The sequence below is a fragment of the Corvus cornix genome, chromosome 26, assembly GCF_000738735.6.
Source record: "Corvus cornix cornix isolate S_Up_H32 chromosome 26, ASM73873v5, whole genome shotgun sequence".
NCBI classification, from domain to species: Eukaryota; Metazoa; Chordata; class Aves; order Passeriformes; family Corvidae; genus Corvus; species Corvus cornix.
The window spans coordinates 1,572,790-1,590,425 of NC_046354.1; the positions used below are offsets into that span (position 1 = coordinate 1,572,790).

Here is a 17,636-nt window from a genome sequence, read left to right on the forward strand (position 1 = left end):
AAAAAAAAAAAAAAAAAAAAAAAAAAAAGATTTAGGAGAAAAAAAGCTGAGCTGGCTGACCCTGATAAATGAAAATACATTGGAGGAAGCAGAAGGGTTTGTTTGGGGAAGTCAGAACGGATTGGATGTCAGGAAGAAGTTGTTGCTTGAGTGCAGTGGAGGGAGGTGGAGGTGATGCACGAAGAGAACTTCCCTCAGCTCCCATGGAATTCAAAGTGCAGATTAAAGGCTGCTGATCCCACTGCCATGCAGGCATGGGAGATTCCAGCATCATGCCAGAAAGTGCCATGGAATTACGAATAAAATCCATGCCAAGGAAAGACAACAACAGTCCTGGCAGTTGTGAATGTCTCCAGATACCAACTGCTATTTCAGCAGCAAATTCTACATTGTTCTGTATTTCTCTGTTTTTCTGTGTGCTTTGCAGAGGCAGAACGATCCATTTTGTAAACAATCTTCCAGGAAAAGGCAACAAATAAAAGATATTCTGATCAGCTTTACTGTGATCTACTCCTGGCTGTACCTGCAACCAAGTCTGTCTGTACCTCCCTTAACATGAGGAAAGGCTTGTGCAACAAAATCTTACAAAATCTTAATTAATTGGCTCCACTAATGAGCTGGGTGTGCATGTGGAGAGGGGGTGTCCCCACAAACCCTGTCTCCTCCTTATCTGATCAGGTTAAACCCTTCTCCTGTAGATCTGGGAGATGATCTGGTTGGAAAAGCATCCTTGGGAGACAGCACAGGAGCTCCCTGCACAGCTGAGGGTGGGCAGAGTGGGGCAGCTCCTCACCTTTGCTGGGCACTGAGAGGTCATAAAAACCTTTCCTTTCTCTGCAAACCTGGCAAAGCATCAGCAGCACCCAAGGAAGCCACCCCAGGAGCTGGCAGGACTGATGGGCTGCAGATGAAGGTTTTCCCCAGTTCCTGCGAGTGCACACGCAGGAACACACACTCCTTTGTTACTCCAGGGTGTATCTGCACCATGTGCAGGGCTGGAGGTTCTGCCACCCCTGGCTGCAACATAAATTCCCAGCACGGGCCGTGCCAGCTCCTCAACGGCCTCTTTGTTCCAGCCCTCCTCCCCTCCACCTCCCCTCTAATTTAATCAAGATGTTTTTGGGATCTACTGCGGGGCTTGCTAGGCTGTTCCGCATTCCACCAAACATTAACGACTTCAGCTTCAAAATATTTGGGGGGGATAATAAAGAGTAGAGCTCAGGAATGCCGTCAACATTTTCTGTCCTGGACCTCCAGCCTCAGCAACGTCCTCTCAAGCCTGACAGAAAGAGGGGATGGCTTCAAAACAAACATTCCCTGGAGTTCCTGAGGTGCTTTCCCCACAAACTCAACGACAGCCAGGAAGGGCTCAAGCCATCGGAGGGTGACAGTGTAACACACCAAGATAAGAGATTCTTATCTAATTTGCTGCCTCAAATGATGTCAGAGGGTGACAGCTGGAACTGGAACCCAAATGTGCTGATTCTGAAACCGCTCTGGAACAGTATCAGGTCTCTGCATCTTCCTAAAAGTAATAATTAAATATGCCTAGGTGGAGGACAAACATTAAATATTCCCATGTTTTTGAACCACCAGTGGAGGGTGGGTAAGGATGGCAGGAGGGGAGCAGGGATGTAGCACAAAGGTGCCAACTCTGCACCTCAGTGGGAGTTTTACTCGTGGCATTTGCATATCTTCAAACTGACACCGTGATGGAAAAATCTTTTTACAAATGCCCAGCATTTTAACCATTACATTTCTTTCACATGGTGGCTTTCCCATGTGCGGGGTGCTTTAAGATCTGTCATATTCTGGTTCCAGTTGCAGCCAGGGACACAGTGCAGCTGTAAAGTAGGTCATGACAGACCCCTTCAGAGAATTAATAATTCCTCTTCCTTGATTACTGCAAGGCTTTTAACCAACCCATTGTGGATTTTCCATTTCCCATCAAACACCCTGCAGCATACCAAGAGATAAACTGGGGCTTTTCCACCATCAAAGGTGCTAAACAGGAGGAGAATTTCAAATCCTCAGGTTGGTTTTCTTGATTCCAAATGGGGTTTTCTCCCCTTAAATATCCCCAATTTAGTGGATACAACAGGGAAAGGCCCCTGCTCCAGCAGCCCAGGGAACCTCCCAGCTACAAGCAGAGCAGAAATGTGTTTTAAACCCAGCAGGGCCAGGGAGCAGCAGGGCAGACAGGTGCTGAGTTGGTACCTGGCTCAGGTCGGAGGCACTGCCTGTCCTGAGGCCCCTCTGCACACAGAATAAATCTGCCTTTCTTCCCATTAACATTTGCCAGTCACTTCACAATTTCTTTATATAAAAATCTGTCAAACTGAAAAATACCAGTTCAGGCACTGCTCAAAGTGACCGAGGTTTCCCAGTCTGTTCTTTTAAAAAAGGTAATTTTCTTTTTTCCTTCAATTTGAACGAGATTATCAGGCTGCTTCTAGGAAAATCTCAAAGAGACAACACAGAAAGAGTGATTAAAGAGACCAAATTAAAGAGACTGCTGCTCAAAGGTCTATACATGTATAAATAATCCCAAGGGATCCCACTCAAAAGATACGTCTGGAGGCAAGAAAACCTGGTAACCACGCAAGAAACAGGAAGGTTGTTCCATGCAGAGAAATGAAGGGTCACATTAAACAGAGAGGGCGACAGGGGGATAGAGGGAAAAGGGGAAATCAAAGCAGGAATCAGCTCAAATAGGAGAATATTTTGGGAAAAAAATAATATATATATAAATAGCAAAACATAGATATAGAAATGTAGAAATAAATAAATAAAGGGGCCATGCTGAAGGAGGATAAGCAGGAGAAATCAAAGGAGATGAAGGAATGAAAAGGAGCAGACATCAAAGCAGGATGATCTTCCACGAGAGGGAGAGGTGACCGGAATAGGAACGCCGGTGGCACCAGGGCTGGAAACTCCAACCCTGTACCAAAGGCAGCCCTAAATCATTAACTCTGCCCAAACAAGAAAATACCACCTCCTCCCCAAGGTGGAACAATTTGTTACCAGCACAATTCCCCCCCCCCGCCAGTTTTATTTGCTGGAAGTGTGGTTATTTCACCATTTATCTTCCTTTTCGTTGGCTGCAGCACAGAATTGCACTGACACCATCCCTGGGGGCAGACAAATCCCAAATTCCCACTGACAGGACCGGGATTCATCTGTAGGACTGTCAGAGCAGCCGGTCCCTGACCAGCAGCATCTCCCACTGACACCTGAAAGTGTTTCCTCAGGAGAAACCAAAACAAGGGCATGGAAAAGTACAGTGCTCCAGGAATTCCTGCACCTCAGCTGAGAGTTTTGCAATCCAAACCCACGTTTGGGGCACACAGCTCAGACAGGGGAAGGCCCTGCAGGGAGAGGGACCTGGGGAAGCAAACAAACCCCAGAGGCATGGGAAGAAGTGGCTGACACAGAGAGCTCATCCAGCAGCACTGCAGGGCTGGCTCTGGCAGCAAACACAGCTGCTCTTATCAGTGTAGATAGCTTTGAAGTGGCTGGCAGGCTCCCACCCGTCCCTCACACAGCCAGGACCCTCCTCAGTGTCCCAGCCTGGGCAGGGATCTGTGACAGGACCTGCATCTCCTCGCCCCAGCACAGGGACCCTGTGAGACACAGCCACGGACCAGGCTGGCTTCCCAGGGTGCTGGGAACCCGAACAGTGCCAACACAGACCTCTCAAAGCCCGTGGGCAGCGCAGGCAGCCCTGCTGGGATGCTGGAACTCACTGAGTTCACACTGACAGCAACCCGTCCATGCTCGACCATCAGCCGTGCCCTTTGCAGAGTCTGAGAGTGACCACGCCAGACTCTCACCCTGAGCGTTCTCCACCCCAGCCTGAAGAGACAAAACCCACGTTGCCACCACTCCTGCTGATGTTCTGGATGCAGGAGGAGCTGCTGGCCCCACCTCAGGCTCTGTGCTGCTCCAGCTCCCTCCGCTTTCCCCTCCTCACCGCCACGAGGCCGTGTTCCCTTCCCAGCACAGCCCTTATCACGCACACCCAGCCCCTGTGCTGCCTCCAGCCTGCATCACAGCTGTGCTCTGTCCTTTGAAAAGCTCTCCACACACTGAGAGATGCAGCAACTCGAGAGTTCAGCGACAAAAGGGACGTCAAGCACCTCCTTTCTTCCCTGCCTGTCCTCCCATCTCACCCGCTCCATCCCAGCACGACACAGAACACTGATTTGACAAAAACGGCCCAAGGAGAGGATTTTTATGCCTCAGGATCTGCTTTGGAGTGCTCTCAGCAGATGAGGATCTCTGTGTCACCATCCTCTCCACATCTCCTGGCATTATTTAAAACCCAGTGAGTACTTCCTAAATGTAAATTGGTAGATTCCCTATCAACACCTACAGAAAGGCAGCCTGGCTTTGCCAGCAACTTCAGCCACTTGTCCCTGTTTTTAACTCAGGAGAAGGCAAAAAGGTGGAAAAGGTCCCAATTACTTAAAGTTCAGAGATGCTCTGACAGCTTCTGTGCTGCTTTGGGGATATTTTACAAACGTGCCCCAGAGGGGGTTTATAAATGGGTAACGTTTCTTTAAATCCACGGACTGCAAAGCTGATTTGCAACACTTTAATCACACACCTCATCTGTTTTCTAGCCTGCAGTACCTTCTGTACCAATTCAAACTGCTTCTCGCAGCTCAGGAAGGGAAGAGACTCAAGTGAAAAAGCACAAGCAGGTCCACATTAGCCAAATTTCTCTATTTATCAGCTGCTACCAGATAACAGAGGATGCAATTTTCGGTTTTAACCACCCAGCACAAGTGGAGCAGTAATCAAACACCTGATTTGGCCTTCAGCCAACCTGGTACTCCTGGCAAACAGCCAAACAAGTAGCTGGGATTTAGTAACAAATGCCCTTTTGTTTGCACAAATCAACGTGGAGTTTGCCCTTGGCTTGCGAGAAACAAATCAGAGACGTATTTTGCTGTTGATTGGCTATTTATTTGTTTTTATTCAAGTCCTGCTGCCCAAAATAAAGCATAAACACGGGTTTGCCCTGGTTTATAAAACACAGTTGCCATTTCCAGCCAAACTGGGATAATATCAATTTCCAAGTACTGCTTTGCCAAGGCACTTTCCAGGCCACCTTGCTCCAGCACAGCCCTTGTTGAAATTCAGCAAGGAGATTACTCCTCCTTTGGAGGGATTAGAGGAATTGAAGAGTAACTGCCATTCAATAATCCCATGTAAGTATCTAATCAACCATAATGTAATTACCAGAAAGTTTTAAAAGGTCAAAAAGGCCTCAGTGTGACGTTACTTGAAAAGGAGAAGATTCCTCCTCTGCTCGGGCAATGACTCAAAAAAAAGAAGTACAAGAGAAACAGAATGTAAAAGTGGAATATACTTTTCATCCTCCATTAAAAACTCAAGGAACAGGCAGGAGAGAGGGAACACCTCAGATTTTCATTCTCCCAGAGGAATCACACCCACAAGAAGCTGCTGGAACAGGGCACAGGCAGCCTGCTCTCCAGGTAAGACACAACAAGATGCTGCTCCTTCAAGTGCATCTTGACATGAAGCTTCACACACAGTATCGAGCATTGTTCATTTTCCAACAGCCTAAACAAACTGCTTTTCACAGGCTTCCTTTAGCTCTTCAAGCAACACGAAATAGCTGAACAATCTCTCCCTTCTCCAGGCCTTGCTAGAGCAGAAAAACCTCCCCAAGCTCAGGACAGGTTGCAGGGGGTGGGAGAGGGGGCAGAGAAATAAATGGCTTTTCCAAGTGAAGGCTTGCAATGACTCCAGCACGTGAAGCAGCAGATGCTGCAGCCATTGGCAAATCTCTGCAGGGACCAGGCATCACCACTGAACAGCACTTCCAAAGCCTCCAGATCGTGTTTCTTTAACTGCAAGAACAGATTCCTAATAGGAAAACCCTCCCACACTGTCCCACCTTCCTTCCCAGGTGGAAATCAAGGGGACAAGGCAAACAAAAGAGACCTCAGCTGTGTTTTCTCCTTTTCCCAGAAAAGGACAATACATCCTTTTATTATCTAGCATAGCAGAAATTCTCCCTAATTTTTCTTTTAACGGTAATTTCTCCATGGCAGATAAAATTCTGTCTTTAGAGGGTTGTTCTTGACTAATGTTCAGAGTTGAAGAACTGGAATGTTTCTGCTTATTTAATTAAATCTTCAACATCCACTCAAAACTGTGAAACAGGCTAAGAGGAGAGAAACACAGCCTTAATTTAGACCAACAAATCTCAACTGGCCGCACTGGGGAAAATGACTGAAAAAATCAAAGGTAAGTCAAGCCCAAAGAGGAAAAAATCCCCCAATAAATCGACCCACCAGGAATAATAGCTGGAATTGCATTTTAGAAGAACCAAAGTAAAAGTTCTGTGCTGTAGCACTCAGTTACCTTCTTGAAGAGGCGTCCTGAGTCCTCGCTGACCTGGACGAAGCGTGGGATGATGTTGTTGAGATAAATGTCACTGAGAGTGGTGTGGTCCCTGCTCTCCCTCTTCACCTGGTTGAGCAGCAGGTTCCAGCAATTCACTGGTGACAGCACATTCTGATCCTTCCTACGAGGACACAAAATAGCAACAATTAGACAGGACTCTACCACGATTCTGGATCTGTCAATGCAGCTGTGGGGCGGGTGGGATGCCGAGGAGCAGAGGAAAATACAGAAAACACACCCTCCGTTACATTTCCCTACATTCCCATGAGTTTTTGCCCCCCAACAAACAGCTCCTGCAAATGCAAGCAGCACTGTGCCAAATGCAGGCTCTAATTTTTCCCTTTGAATCCAGGATTTTGTGCATAAATCAGAGCCTGAGGCAGGGCGATGGCTCCAGTGTCTGACAAAAGGTTTCACAGTCCTGTCTCAAGCATTTGGGTCTTAACCACAATAAAAAAAGATTTCAAGCACCCAGAGAGCTGAACAGCGTCTGCATAGGAAACAAAATGTTGTGTCTCATGTGCAAAGCTCATTAAGTGGAGGCATCTCTCTCTATCTGTCCCCAGCACTCCTAAAAGCAGCTTTATTTTCTCATCTTTGAACTTTCCCCACCTTCTTTGGGCTGATGCACCCAGCAAATGAGCAGCACAAAGGGCAGCAGGGGAGAGGAGAGGAACCTCGGTTTATTTGGGTCAGCATTTCATTTACTGGAAGGAATAAGTTGTCTCTCAGGGCAGCATTTCGTCCCAGATGAAAGCTGGGATCTCACAGGGTGCCCCAGCAGCAGATCCAGGTGGAGCCTTAACATCATTTACTTCTCTCCAGTTCTGTTTACCATTCATTTACAGCACAAAAATATTTATCTAGAAAAGAGTAAAACCTGTGGGGCAAAGCCAGAGCTCTCCCTGATTATTGTACACAACTCTATTGGGGTTTTTTTCCTCCTAAAAGAAATGCAGTTTCATTTCCATTGAAAAGGGAATATTCTGCACTTGAAAGGACAGCAATCTCTGCTGCAAGAAACGCCTGACATTGGCAAAATGGGAAAACTGAGCCAGGGCAGAGTTTCATTACCCTTCTCATGACACCAACAGTTGGATTTGTGCTGCAATATGGATAATTTTAGATAAAGGGTTTCAGAACAGCTGATCTTGAGGGTTTTTTTATTATTTTTTTCTTAAATAAAAAAATTGGAAAGCTCAGGACTGACTGCAGCTTGTGATCTGGGACTGCTTCACCCACTGACTCAGTCTCTGCCCTCTAAAGCTGGCAGAGCTACAAGTGAAAATTACCCAGCTACCATGAAGAGTTTGGGAATGAAATGTAGGAACAAAAAACCCTCAGACTCTCCACCAGCTGTCCAAAATCCTGCCTCAAAACCCCTCAGAGCCCATTACTGCTCCAGCACCACCAGGAGCAGCCTGGAGGAACTGGGAGCCACCAGCACCAGGAGTCCTGGCTCCAAGAATCCATGGGAAGGAGCAGGGAGCAGCAGGAGCACCTTCCCTAAGGAAGCTGGAGCCCCAAGGAGAAGCAGGAGAGCTGCAGGAGTTAACTGGACAAATCCCAGCTGTCCCAGCCACAACAGCCCCAGCTATTCCAAGGCAGCAAATAGCAGGGATACCAGGAGCCCGTGGAAAGGCTGGTGAGGGCAATGCCTGGTGTCTGCTGGCGCCAGATGGGCTGTTGACACACTCCGTGTGGTTACACATGAAAGGCCATCCTGCAGGGAAAACTCAGCCCCAAGCCCACACGCTCCCAGTGCGCGGCCGGGATTGTCACCTTCGGGATGAGCAGCCACACACGGCCAGATTCTCATTTTAAATTCCTTTAATTTCTTGCTGTCTCTTGGTTTCAATAACCCCTTCAGGGCCTTGCTGAAATGGGCTCCTGCTGTCGTACAGACCCAGCGTTTTCGCGGCAACGGAGGCAGGCAAAACCACTCCTTAAGTATTTGCTGGTGACAATTTTCCCAGCAAAAAGCAGATACTGAAGGCAGAAGTGAAACAGAACAGGAAAGATTTGCTTCAAACCTCCCAAGCATCCTTTAAAACTCCACACACATTAACTTTTAAAGCACCTCTGGAACTGCAGTTTCTCCTGGGGTGGGACATGGGCGCAGTTTTCCCAACTCGGAGCAGGAGTTCTACGACTGCTCACAACAGAACCTCTTCAATCCTCACCACAGCAGACAGCGGGGAGCAAACTGTGATTCCCATTAACCATTTCAACTCTCCAAGGAGCTGGGAAAGGCACTCTGCTCCCAGCTCCATGTCACCACAGAGGAGGGATGGAGAAGGGAAGGGAAGTATCAATAGGGACTGGCGTGTACAACCATTCTGAGCTCCATTCCCACAGAATGACAGAGTCCCTCTTCACCCTGGAGAGGTAAAACTGATGAGATCAACCCAAAAACTTTAGGATGTGAATATGAACTTTCCCCAAAGTGCTGGTGCCTTCACACCAATAACTTTTTGACTCAAACTTCCCCCATGAGGAGGAAAAGGAAGAAGATGCCAAGATCCAGGTTTATTTCAAGCACTATTTGTCCTCATGTAAAGATGGTGTGATGATAGCGAATGTGGAGAGTTTATTTAGGTTAGCCTAAATTACAGCAGATCACAGCAATCGGGGCTGTCTGGGAGCAGGAAGAGGAAGCTGAGCACAGATTTTCAGGGAACCACAAACAACGAAGCCCTGTGGTTTCTCAGGTGTTATCTTGATCGGGTCCTGTGCAGCTTCCACTTCAAAGGTTTCAGCTGGGTCTCAAAAAGATCAGAAGGGAAGATTGAGTCTCAAGTATCTGAAAAGTCTTAATTAAATTACTCATTCATACAAGGGACTTGCAGACAACCCAAGATTTATCTGCTGTAAGGCAAGCAGGGGAGAGCGACAGACTGCGGTGACACTGAGTTGGGCATTGCAAGGAAACAGCAGAAAAATTACCTTATGTATATAGTCAAATTTTAAAAAATAACCAATAACAAAAATAATAAATTAATTTTTTTTTTTTTAATATCTAAAACACCACCCACAAACCAAGGATAGGAACCCCATGTTTCCCTAAGGAGCACAAGATGAAGGAATGAATCAGATGAGAATGAAAATATTAATAAATAGAAAGGCTCTGTCCAACCTGGCCTTGGACACTTCCAGGAATGGGACAGCCACAGCTTCTCTGGGGGCCCTGTGCCAGGCCCTCCCCACCCTCACAGGGAGGAATTCCTTCCCAGTATCTCACCTAAATTCCCCTCTCAGTTTGAACCCATCAATCCTTGTCCTGTCACTCCAGTTCCTGATGAAGGGTCCCTCCCTCTCCAAGGAATGTCCCACTGTCCATGGGAACAGAAAACTTCCTTGCACTGAATGAGGTGTTTAAAACAACCCCTGAAGTCTCCTGTTCCACCTCCTGATCTCCCCAAAATACTCAGACTTTTCCCAGATGTGTCCAACAGACTTTCCCAAAGCTGGTGCATCCCAGGACAGTCAACTCTGCAAACCCTCAGAGCTGGAGCCAGGCCAAGTGTGAGAGCAGAGATTTAATTGTTCCTCTAAATACTCTTTCAACCCTCTCTGAATTTTGTCCTCTGCAGTGTGCTCTGGCAGGAGAGGCTACAATCACAGCAATGTGGTGTGACACTGGCATCACTGAGATGATGAAAAACAGCACAGAAATCCTCCCTGAGGTTTTACATCCGTTTTTGCTGGTCATGGATCCCCGGCTCTCTGCATTCACGGAGGTCACTGAATCAATGAATGGTTAATGCTTACAAAAACCTTCCAAATGGGGTTATTTGACAGGCTCAGAATAAAACGTGCAGGACTCAGCTGCAGCAAAAAGAACCACAAAAATAGCCTATGACAATGTTTATTATTATTAATAATAATAATGTAAGTGAAGTCCACGTGACCCAAATGCTTTTGTCAATTCCTCTCTCACAACCTGTATCATCTCTGCTTCAAAGAAATCATTTTACTTTTAGGCAAATTAAAGCTGAACTTCCCTGCAAGCTGCTCATTCAAATCCACATCTGATTTTCCCTGACACAGCTCAGTGTTAACTGCAAATTTTGAGAATTACAAGCATGGACATCCATGCTGCTCCCTGCCCTTCTCTTCCAAAAGATTCCAGTTATGAACATCTGTTGTTTACAAGTGCTCGGCCTGAAGGTTGCCAGACTTATTCTGCATCTTCTACTTCAAGGCAAAGGCTGCCAGAAAGCCATCTGAATTTCATGCTGGGATATCCTGGACATTCAGCTCTCCAGCTGACAATTGCTACTCAGGATCCCGCTTCCAAAGACTGTCTTGATTTAAAATATGGCCTTAAAATAGCATTGTCTCTTCTTTTTTCTTCTTTTTTTTTTCCTTTTTTCTTTTTCCATTTTCTCCCTCAAAAGCAATCACTCAAGATTTGCCACGGTTTTCATATTGTTGACTGATGATTTGAATAGGCAAATGCCTCCAGGACAAAAATCACATGAAAAAGGAGAACTGAAGCCTGAGGTTGAAGGTCCCACGGTCTGAGTGCAGTGGGACAGAGCCTTTTTTTGGGGCTGGAAGTCACACCCAGCCCTGCAGCCTGCAGGGACCCCCAGACCCAAGAGCCACGTGTGAGATGGACGCTCTGATTTACACCTTAGGTACCAAAGCTGGGGCCAACAAGCTCCTGTAACAATCACAGACTTGGGCTTTGAAAGGGTGTTTCCCAACAGATACTGAGGGATATACAACATATACACCAAATATCGTGGATGACTGTGCCCTTTAATAGCCTCTTCTAACTGAAAAAAAGCCACTTTTAAAAGAGAAAAGGCACAGTGAGGCCTAACAGCCATGGCAGAGCAGTTAAAAGCAAGTCAAACCTGGGCTGTGTCCAACTGCCATCAACTCCTGCGTCACCCTGGCTAAATCAATCTGTTCCCCTTCTTCAGAGACATCAGATGAGGATAACACACACCTACCCCTGTAAATCATTTAAAAATGCTCCAGTGAAGCCTCAAACTGAGCACTCTGTTGGGCACCCTCTAAGCCCAGCCCCAGCCAGGCTCAGTTTGCTGCCCAGACCCAGCCACCCCCATCTCAAAACCCATTTGGAGAACTCTCCTGCAAGGAAAGGCTCAGAGAACTGGGTTTGCTGGGCCTGGGGAAGAGAAACTTTGGGGTGACCTCACTGTGCCCTTCCAGTGCCTGAAGGAGCTGATGAGGACGATGGAGAGAGATGATTTACAGGGGGCTGGAGTGACAGGACAAGGGGAATGGCTTCAAATTGACAGAGGGCAGGTTTAGAAGGGATATTGGGAAGAAATTATTTCCTGTGAGAAACTGACACAGGTTGCCCAGGGAAGCTGTGGCTGCCCCATCCCTGGAAGTGTCCAAGGCCAGGTTTGGAGCTACCTGGGATAGTAGAAGGTGTCCAGGATGAGATTTAAGGTCCCTTCCAACCCAAACCAGTCTGGGATTCCATGTAAACGTGGCCACCTGATCAACTCTGAGACAGCCACATCTAAGAAAAATAAACCTCACTAGGTTTTGAGAAGCCCCACTGCAGCCTGCACCTCCCACACCGCTCTTTCCATGAAACCTGTCCTCTTCCCAGCGTGGGGATGGCTGCTGGAGGAAGCCACACAATCCAATTTCAGAGGTCAGCCTGAAGCCTCCTGCCCTGGAGAGCGTTCCCTTAAACACACAGAGTGCAGCAATGACACAAGAGCTGCAGAGCAGGAACACACATGTTCACACAAATGACAGGGTGGCTGCCTGACAGATTTCCTCCTGGCCTGTGTGTCAGGAGATCTAAAAACGGGATGTGCCTTGGGGAGCAGGCAGGGAATGATACGGTACCTCCCGACATAATTACCAGGTTCTGGAGAGAGCAGGCTATTATGGGGTATTTATAGGGTCAGAGCCAGGCAATTACAGAGCAGCACCCGCCTGGGCTCCGCTCCCAGCCGTGTAATCCCAGCTCCTGAGGAGCAGGGAGCTGATGGCTGGCTTTGATCAAACGAGGGGCTCCCAGTGGGATTCCAGCTCCAGCATCTCCACAAGAGATGCCAGCCAAGATACTCCCTGTGATTCAGACAGAGCAGCATTGGGGACAGGTGATTACAATGGGAATTGCTTCCTGACAGACCCCTGTGGCATTCTGACACTTCTGACTGGCACGGCCAGCACACAGATGACCAAACAAGGGCTGCATGGACAGCCTGACCTGTGCCACTGCTCTGACCAACACTGCCCACACACCCAGCAGCCTCAGACTTTGTGTTACTTTTCTCTTATTCCAACTCTTGACCAAATTAATTTGTGTATTTAGGACTCAGACCTTGCAGGGAGAATGTATTCCAAGAGCAAGGCATTTTTCTGGCAGGAGCAATCTGCTGCTAAAGTAAGTGAAATCAGGAGCCTGAGCAGCACCAGCCCTCTCACTGCAAATCCTGCAGGATTCTCTTCAACTCTGATCAAAACTTCCACATTATAAATTCATTCTAAATCCCCAAACATAAGGTAAGTTCTATGCAACTTTCTCAAGCTGAATATGAAAGTGTTTCTGATGGGATGTTTCATACCACATAATAGGAAGAAAATCACCTCAATTTTCACCAGAAATAACAACAAAATCAACTGAAAACACCGATCATACTGCAGAGGAAAATTGTCATTCAAGACATCATCTCTTTAGTGCCATCTTAAAGGCACGTGCAGGATGTGCACAGTTTATAGTTGTAACAACGCTTTCCCTCCAAAGGAAAAGAAGAAATCCTTCACACTCTGACAGGTCTATGGATATGCAGAATAACTCTTCCCCAGTCTGTCAAATAGCTCTGCTCTGGAGCCAGGCTTTCCTCAGAGTGCAGCACAACGTGTGCTCTAAATGAGGACTGAAGTGAATGACATCAAAGCTGTGCAGACAGGAAACTAAAATGGTGCCTCCTTAATGGCTTCCACAAAAAGAGCTGCTGCTGGAAACGGGAAGCTGCTGTGTCCCCACATCCCTCCAAACACAGCAACAACACAACACAAACACAGGGAGAACATCCCGACCCAAACAATGCGAAAAGTGACGCTGCACTTTGGGCGGGGGCAGGCCCAGATGGATCCTCTCAGCCCGAAATGTCCAAAGCAGAAATGATTCAGATCCCAAGGCTGCTGCTGCTCCGTGTTTTCCCCAGCTGCTGCCCTGACAACACAACCCAACAAGGCAGAGCACTGCCCAGATGTGAACCACGGCAGCGCCGTGCTGGGCTCACGTGGCCGCGCCATGCAGCCCCTTCCTCACCCACACACTCCCTCCTGCAGCCCCTTCTCCTGGGAAAAGCACCTCAGAAGAATCAGAAGGATGTGAACCCGTGAGACCAGGTTCCATCTGCATCAATCATCCCAGCTCAGGTAAGTGGGGAAGAACCAACATCCCGCAACAAGCCCAGCAGCACGGCCTGACCCGCTTGTAAATGATGCTTCAGGCAGGAGAGTCAAGAGATTGTCAGTAAGGACATGTTTAGATTTTAATGGAGTCCCACCAGCTCAGTATCCAGGGATTCCCCCACCCACAGCGGCTCAGCTCTCTCTGGAAGTGCTACTGGTCTTATTTCTCTGCTGTTTGAAGTGATAGTAGCAGAGCTGCAACACAACTCCCACACAGAGCGTGTGTGGGATCCTAAAAACGGAGAACTGACAGCATGAACAGATCAGAAAGAGTTTCCCTTCAGAAAACCAAAGCCATTGACACTGCAGGAAATCCTGGCTTTGCTCACCTTTCCCAAGAAAATGACTCCTTTTGCACATTCCAGTTCTTACATCCCATTCCCGATTAACAACACACGACCTACCAGGAATTACTGACATGAAGTGAGCAGCCAGGCTACCCAGAAACAGGGAATGGCTTCTGTGTCCAACACAAACCTGGGGAACGTTTGGCTCTGGAACTCAGAGCAGTGCTGGTGCCTACTTTCCCTGTAACAACTCTCTTTTCCATTCCTGTCCTTGTAAATCAAATTCACAGCAGGGGAAAAAAAGGGCAGAAACAAAAGGCAAATACTCTACTTGAATTGCTGGTCTTTGGTGCTCCTAGTTTTAGCCAGGAATCTCTCAGCCAACTTCTCCAAATTCCTCGAGTAATCCATCTCAATCTCTGCCTTCTTGCGGAAGAAATCCTGCAAGTCCTGCAGTAACTGGACCCGAAGCTCACACTGCTGGTCAAGGCATTTCAGCTGCTCTACCAACTGGGCACGGATCTCTGCAACAAATAAAAGCACTGCAGATTAAACACAATCCCACCACAGAAAACACCATCACAATTCTCCAGTAAAACATCGTTAAAAAATATGTTCCCTCGTTAGCGTCAGCCAGGCTCCCTTGTGGTGATTAACACTATCTGCAGGCAGAAAATGACTGGGGTTGCATGTTGGATGCACCAACGGCAGCAAATCCATCCCAAGGCCTGCAGTCTGGTGCACAGCGAAGCTTTGTTGCTGAAATGTGCATCAGTTACAAGTGTCAAGTGCATTTTTGGCATGGGGAACGAGTGGTCACTGCCTAAAAATGTACTGAATCTCCGTCTGGAAAAAGGACCGAATGCTGCAATCCCCCACGTCAGCTCAGCAAATCACTTCAGGGAATTTCTATCAAATTCCTCTGCAAACTACTCCTGATGCAGAAATCATCAGACGTTGCACATTCTGGGACACTCCCCAAAGGCACCACATTCAGATTATTCACTTTGCTCCTGAGTCTCCAGCTGTGCAGCTCATTATAAACCAAGCCATGAAAGAGATGAAGAAACCCCTCTGGAGAGCCAGCACCAGAGCACTTCCCATTAGGGAATCATCTCCAGGAAGGCTCCTTTTCTTTTAAAAATATCTGCAAGTAACATTTCTCCCATAAAGCACACATATAGGTGTTAATATTATAATTAATTATTAATACAGATTCATAATCATCACAGCATAACTATTACGAATGTCTCTATGTTAACACAGTATTTTACAAGTTTTCAAGCATTTTACAAACATGAAAGCTTCTCCCATTCACCCTGTGCTCTCCTTATCCCACTGATCCTGCATTTGAGGGACAGAATAGTAAAATGACTCACTCACGGTCAAAGAGGGCAAGAAAACACAGCAGAAGTGTGTCAGTCCCAGTCTGAAAATGCAGAAATATTCAGTGATGCAGCCAGCAAAGGCTCTTTGGCTTTTACACAGGCAATAAACTCAACATGCAATCAATAAAATGTGCCCTTTCATCTAAAGGTCTTTGAGCAGTCCAACTGTAGACATTTGCCACGGCCTGACTGTGAGTGCTGCTCCCTCCAAAGGTTTTCCAAGATGTGTTGTTCCAGGCTGAATCCCGAACCAGCAATAAAACTGCAGGTTTCCAGCAGTCACAGCTTTCCTCACACCTCCACACTGCGACTGCAGGCGCCCACAACTCCATCACCACAAGGGAAGGTGGGCAGGGATCACTTCCCAAATGCAATTTCTTTAAAAATCAACGACTTCACTGCTGATTCCTGAAATACAGAAAATCACGGAGAGCAGCTTGGCTCCTCTTTGAGTTTGTCCCTTTGCCCAGGGAAAAAAAAAGCCATCTGGACCTCCATGGTTTCATTCCTGCCATGCACTCCCAGGATCAGTTGCCTCGGATCGTGCTCACATCTGCGGGAACAGTTTTAGGGAATCCGGGATTCGCCGCGAACAAAACCCCGCATCTTTATTTTAGGGACTCCAAAACCCAAACCATATGTATGAAAACACAGCTCCCAGTCAGGCTTGCCAAAGAGAAAAAAAAAAATAAAAAAAAATCTGCACAAATGTGGGGTTTTCAAGCTTGAAGATGACCTTAATTAGCACTGAATTTGGTGGTTCCAAACTCCTCAGCCTGTGGTACCCAGGGGCTTTTGCTGCAAGGAGGAAATACAGGCAGCAAGGTTGTTGAAAGGGAGGAGTCAACACCCTAATGTGGGGGCAAAGCTGGGCAGGTTTATTTTTTTTCCCCAGGAGAGAATCTTAAAAACCAGAAAACCTGTGTTTCTTCATCACGAAACACAGATACAGGCAAACACATCAACCTCAGCTGTCTGTGCGCTTCTTTAACCAAAACCACTCCAGCATCGCTGATTCCCTGGCTCAGGGATGCCCCAGCTCAGCGGGAGGGGTGTGGGGTCACCCCAGGCAGGGCTCAGCACCCTCCAGAGATGGCTGTAAGGGTGCTGAGGAGACAAATCCATGAGGAACCCGACCCTGGATGCGCAGGGAAGCACGAACCACGCCAGGTAAAATCTGCACGCTGCATTTACCCCAACATTGGAGATTCCTTTGCTTTTGCGCTGCCTTTGTTGTTTGCTCCGTCCCAGCTGGTGTTTCAGGATTGGCAGGGCCTGGGAGGGCCACGGGGAAAGCTGGGATGCTCACACACATCGGGCCCGCCAGCACTTATGTAAAAATTTGCTGCTGATGCTCAACATGTGCTGCACACATTCAGCTCGAGCCCCAGCCACAAACCCACTCCAGGATTTGCAAGGCTCTGCACGAGTGACAGGTTTAACCAGGGAAATGCAAACCAGACACCCCCATCCCACCTGAGGCTTTGCCATTAAGACTTTTTAAAGCAAAGGAAGTGATAAGAGCACTAAAATTGTCAGGAAGGTGGTGTTTCCTTGCTGCCGTCACTCAGCTCTCCTGATCCTTAGCCTGACACTCACCTGCAGGTCTGACACCCAAAAAGGAACATTCTTCAACACAAGAAGTATTAGAAAGCTCTTCCTCCCTTTGTGTCTTCTCCTCCACCCTTTCCTCACCAAAAGGGATGTTCCCAACACAGAAACAACTCTGTGACCTTTCCAGAAGCTACTGGACAAAAGACACTAATTTTAGTAAGTTGAGGACTTATTGAAAGGGATCCCAAAATACCTGAGCAGATCTGGTGTTTTCTGCTAAGCACATTAAGAAACTCAGGATTCAAATGCAGCAAATATTTTGTTTGCCTGTGATGTTTTAATTTGTGCATTTAGGGATTGCTCATCTGCAGTTTTTCAGAAGTCAGCAAACCCTCTTAGCATGGATGAGCAGCAGAGACCATGTGTGAAAAGAGGATTGGGGTAGGGATGGCAAAGACCAGATTCAGCTCAAGCAGATCATGGTATGACCACCCACCCTCCTCGGTGCCTCAACTGAGGGATTTTTTATGAGGGCAACAAC

General features: G+C 47.4%; 1 protein-coding gene across 5 annotated transcripts in view; it reads right to left on the reverse strand.

The window, feature by feature from the left end:
* Positions 1-17,636, reverse strand: part of SRGAP2 (SLIT-ROBO Rho GTPase activating protein 2) — a 97,243-nt gene that overhangs the window by 50,983 nt on the left and 28,624 nt on the right. For all 5 annotated transcript variants that reach the window (XM_039565070.1, XM_039565069.1, XM_019288911.3 and 2 more), the window contains 2 exons: positions 14,485-14,677; positions 6,400-6,562 (listed from right to left, as the gene is read on the reverse strand). In XM_039565070.1, the coding sequence (XP_039421004.1) occupies positions 6,400-6,562; positions 14,485-14,677 (356 nt within the window). The remainder of the gene's footprint in view (positions 1-6,399; positions 6,563-14,484; positions 14,678-17,636) is intronic.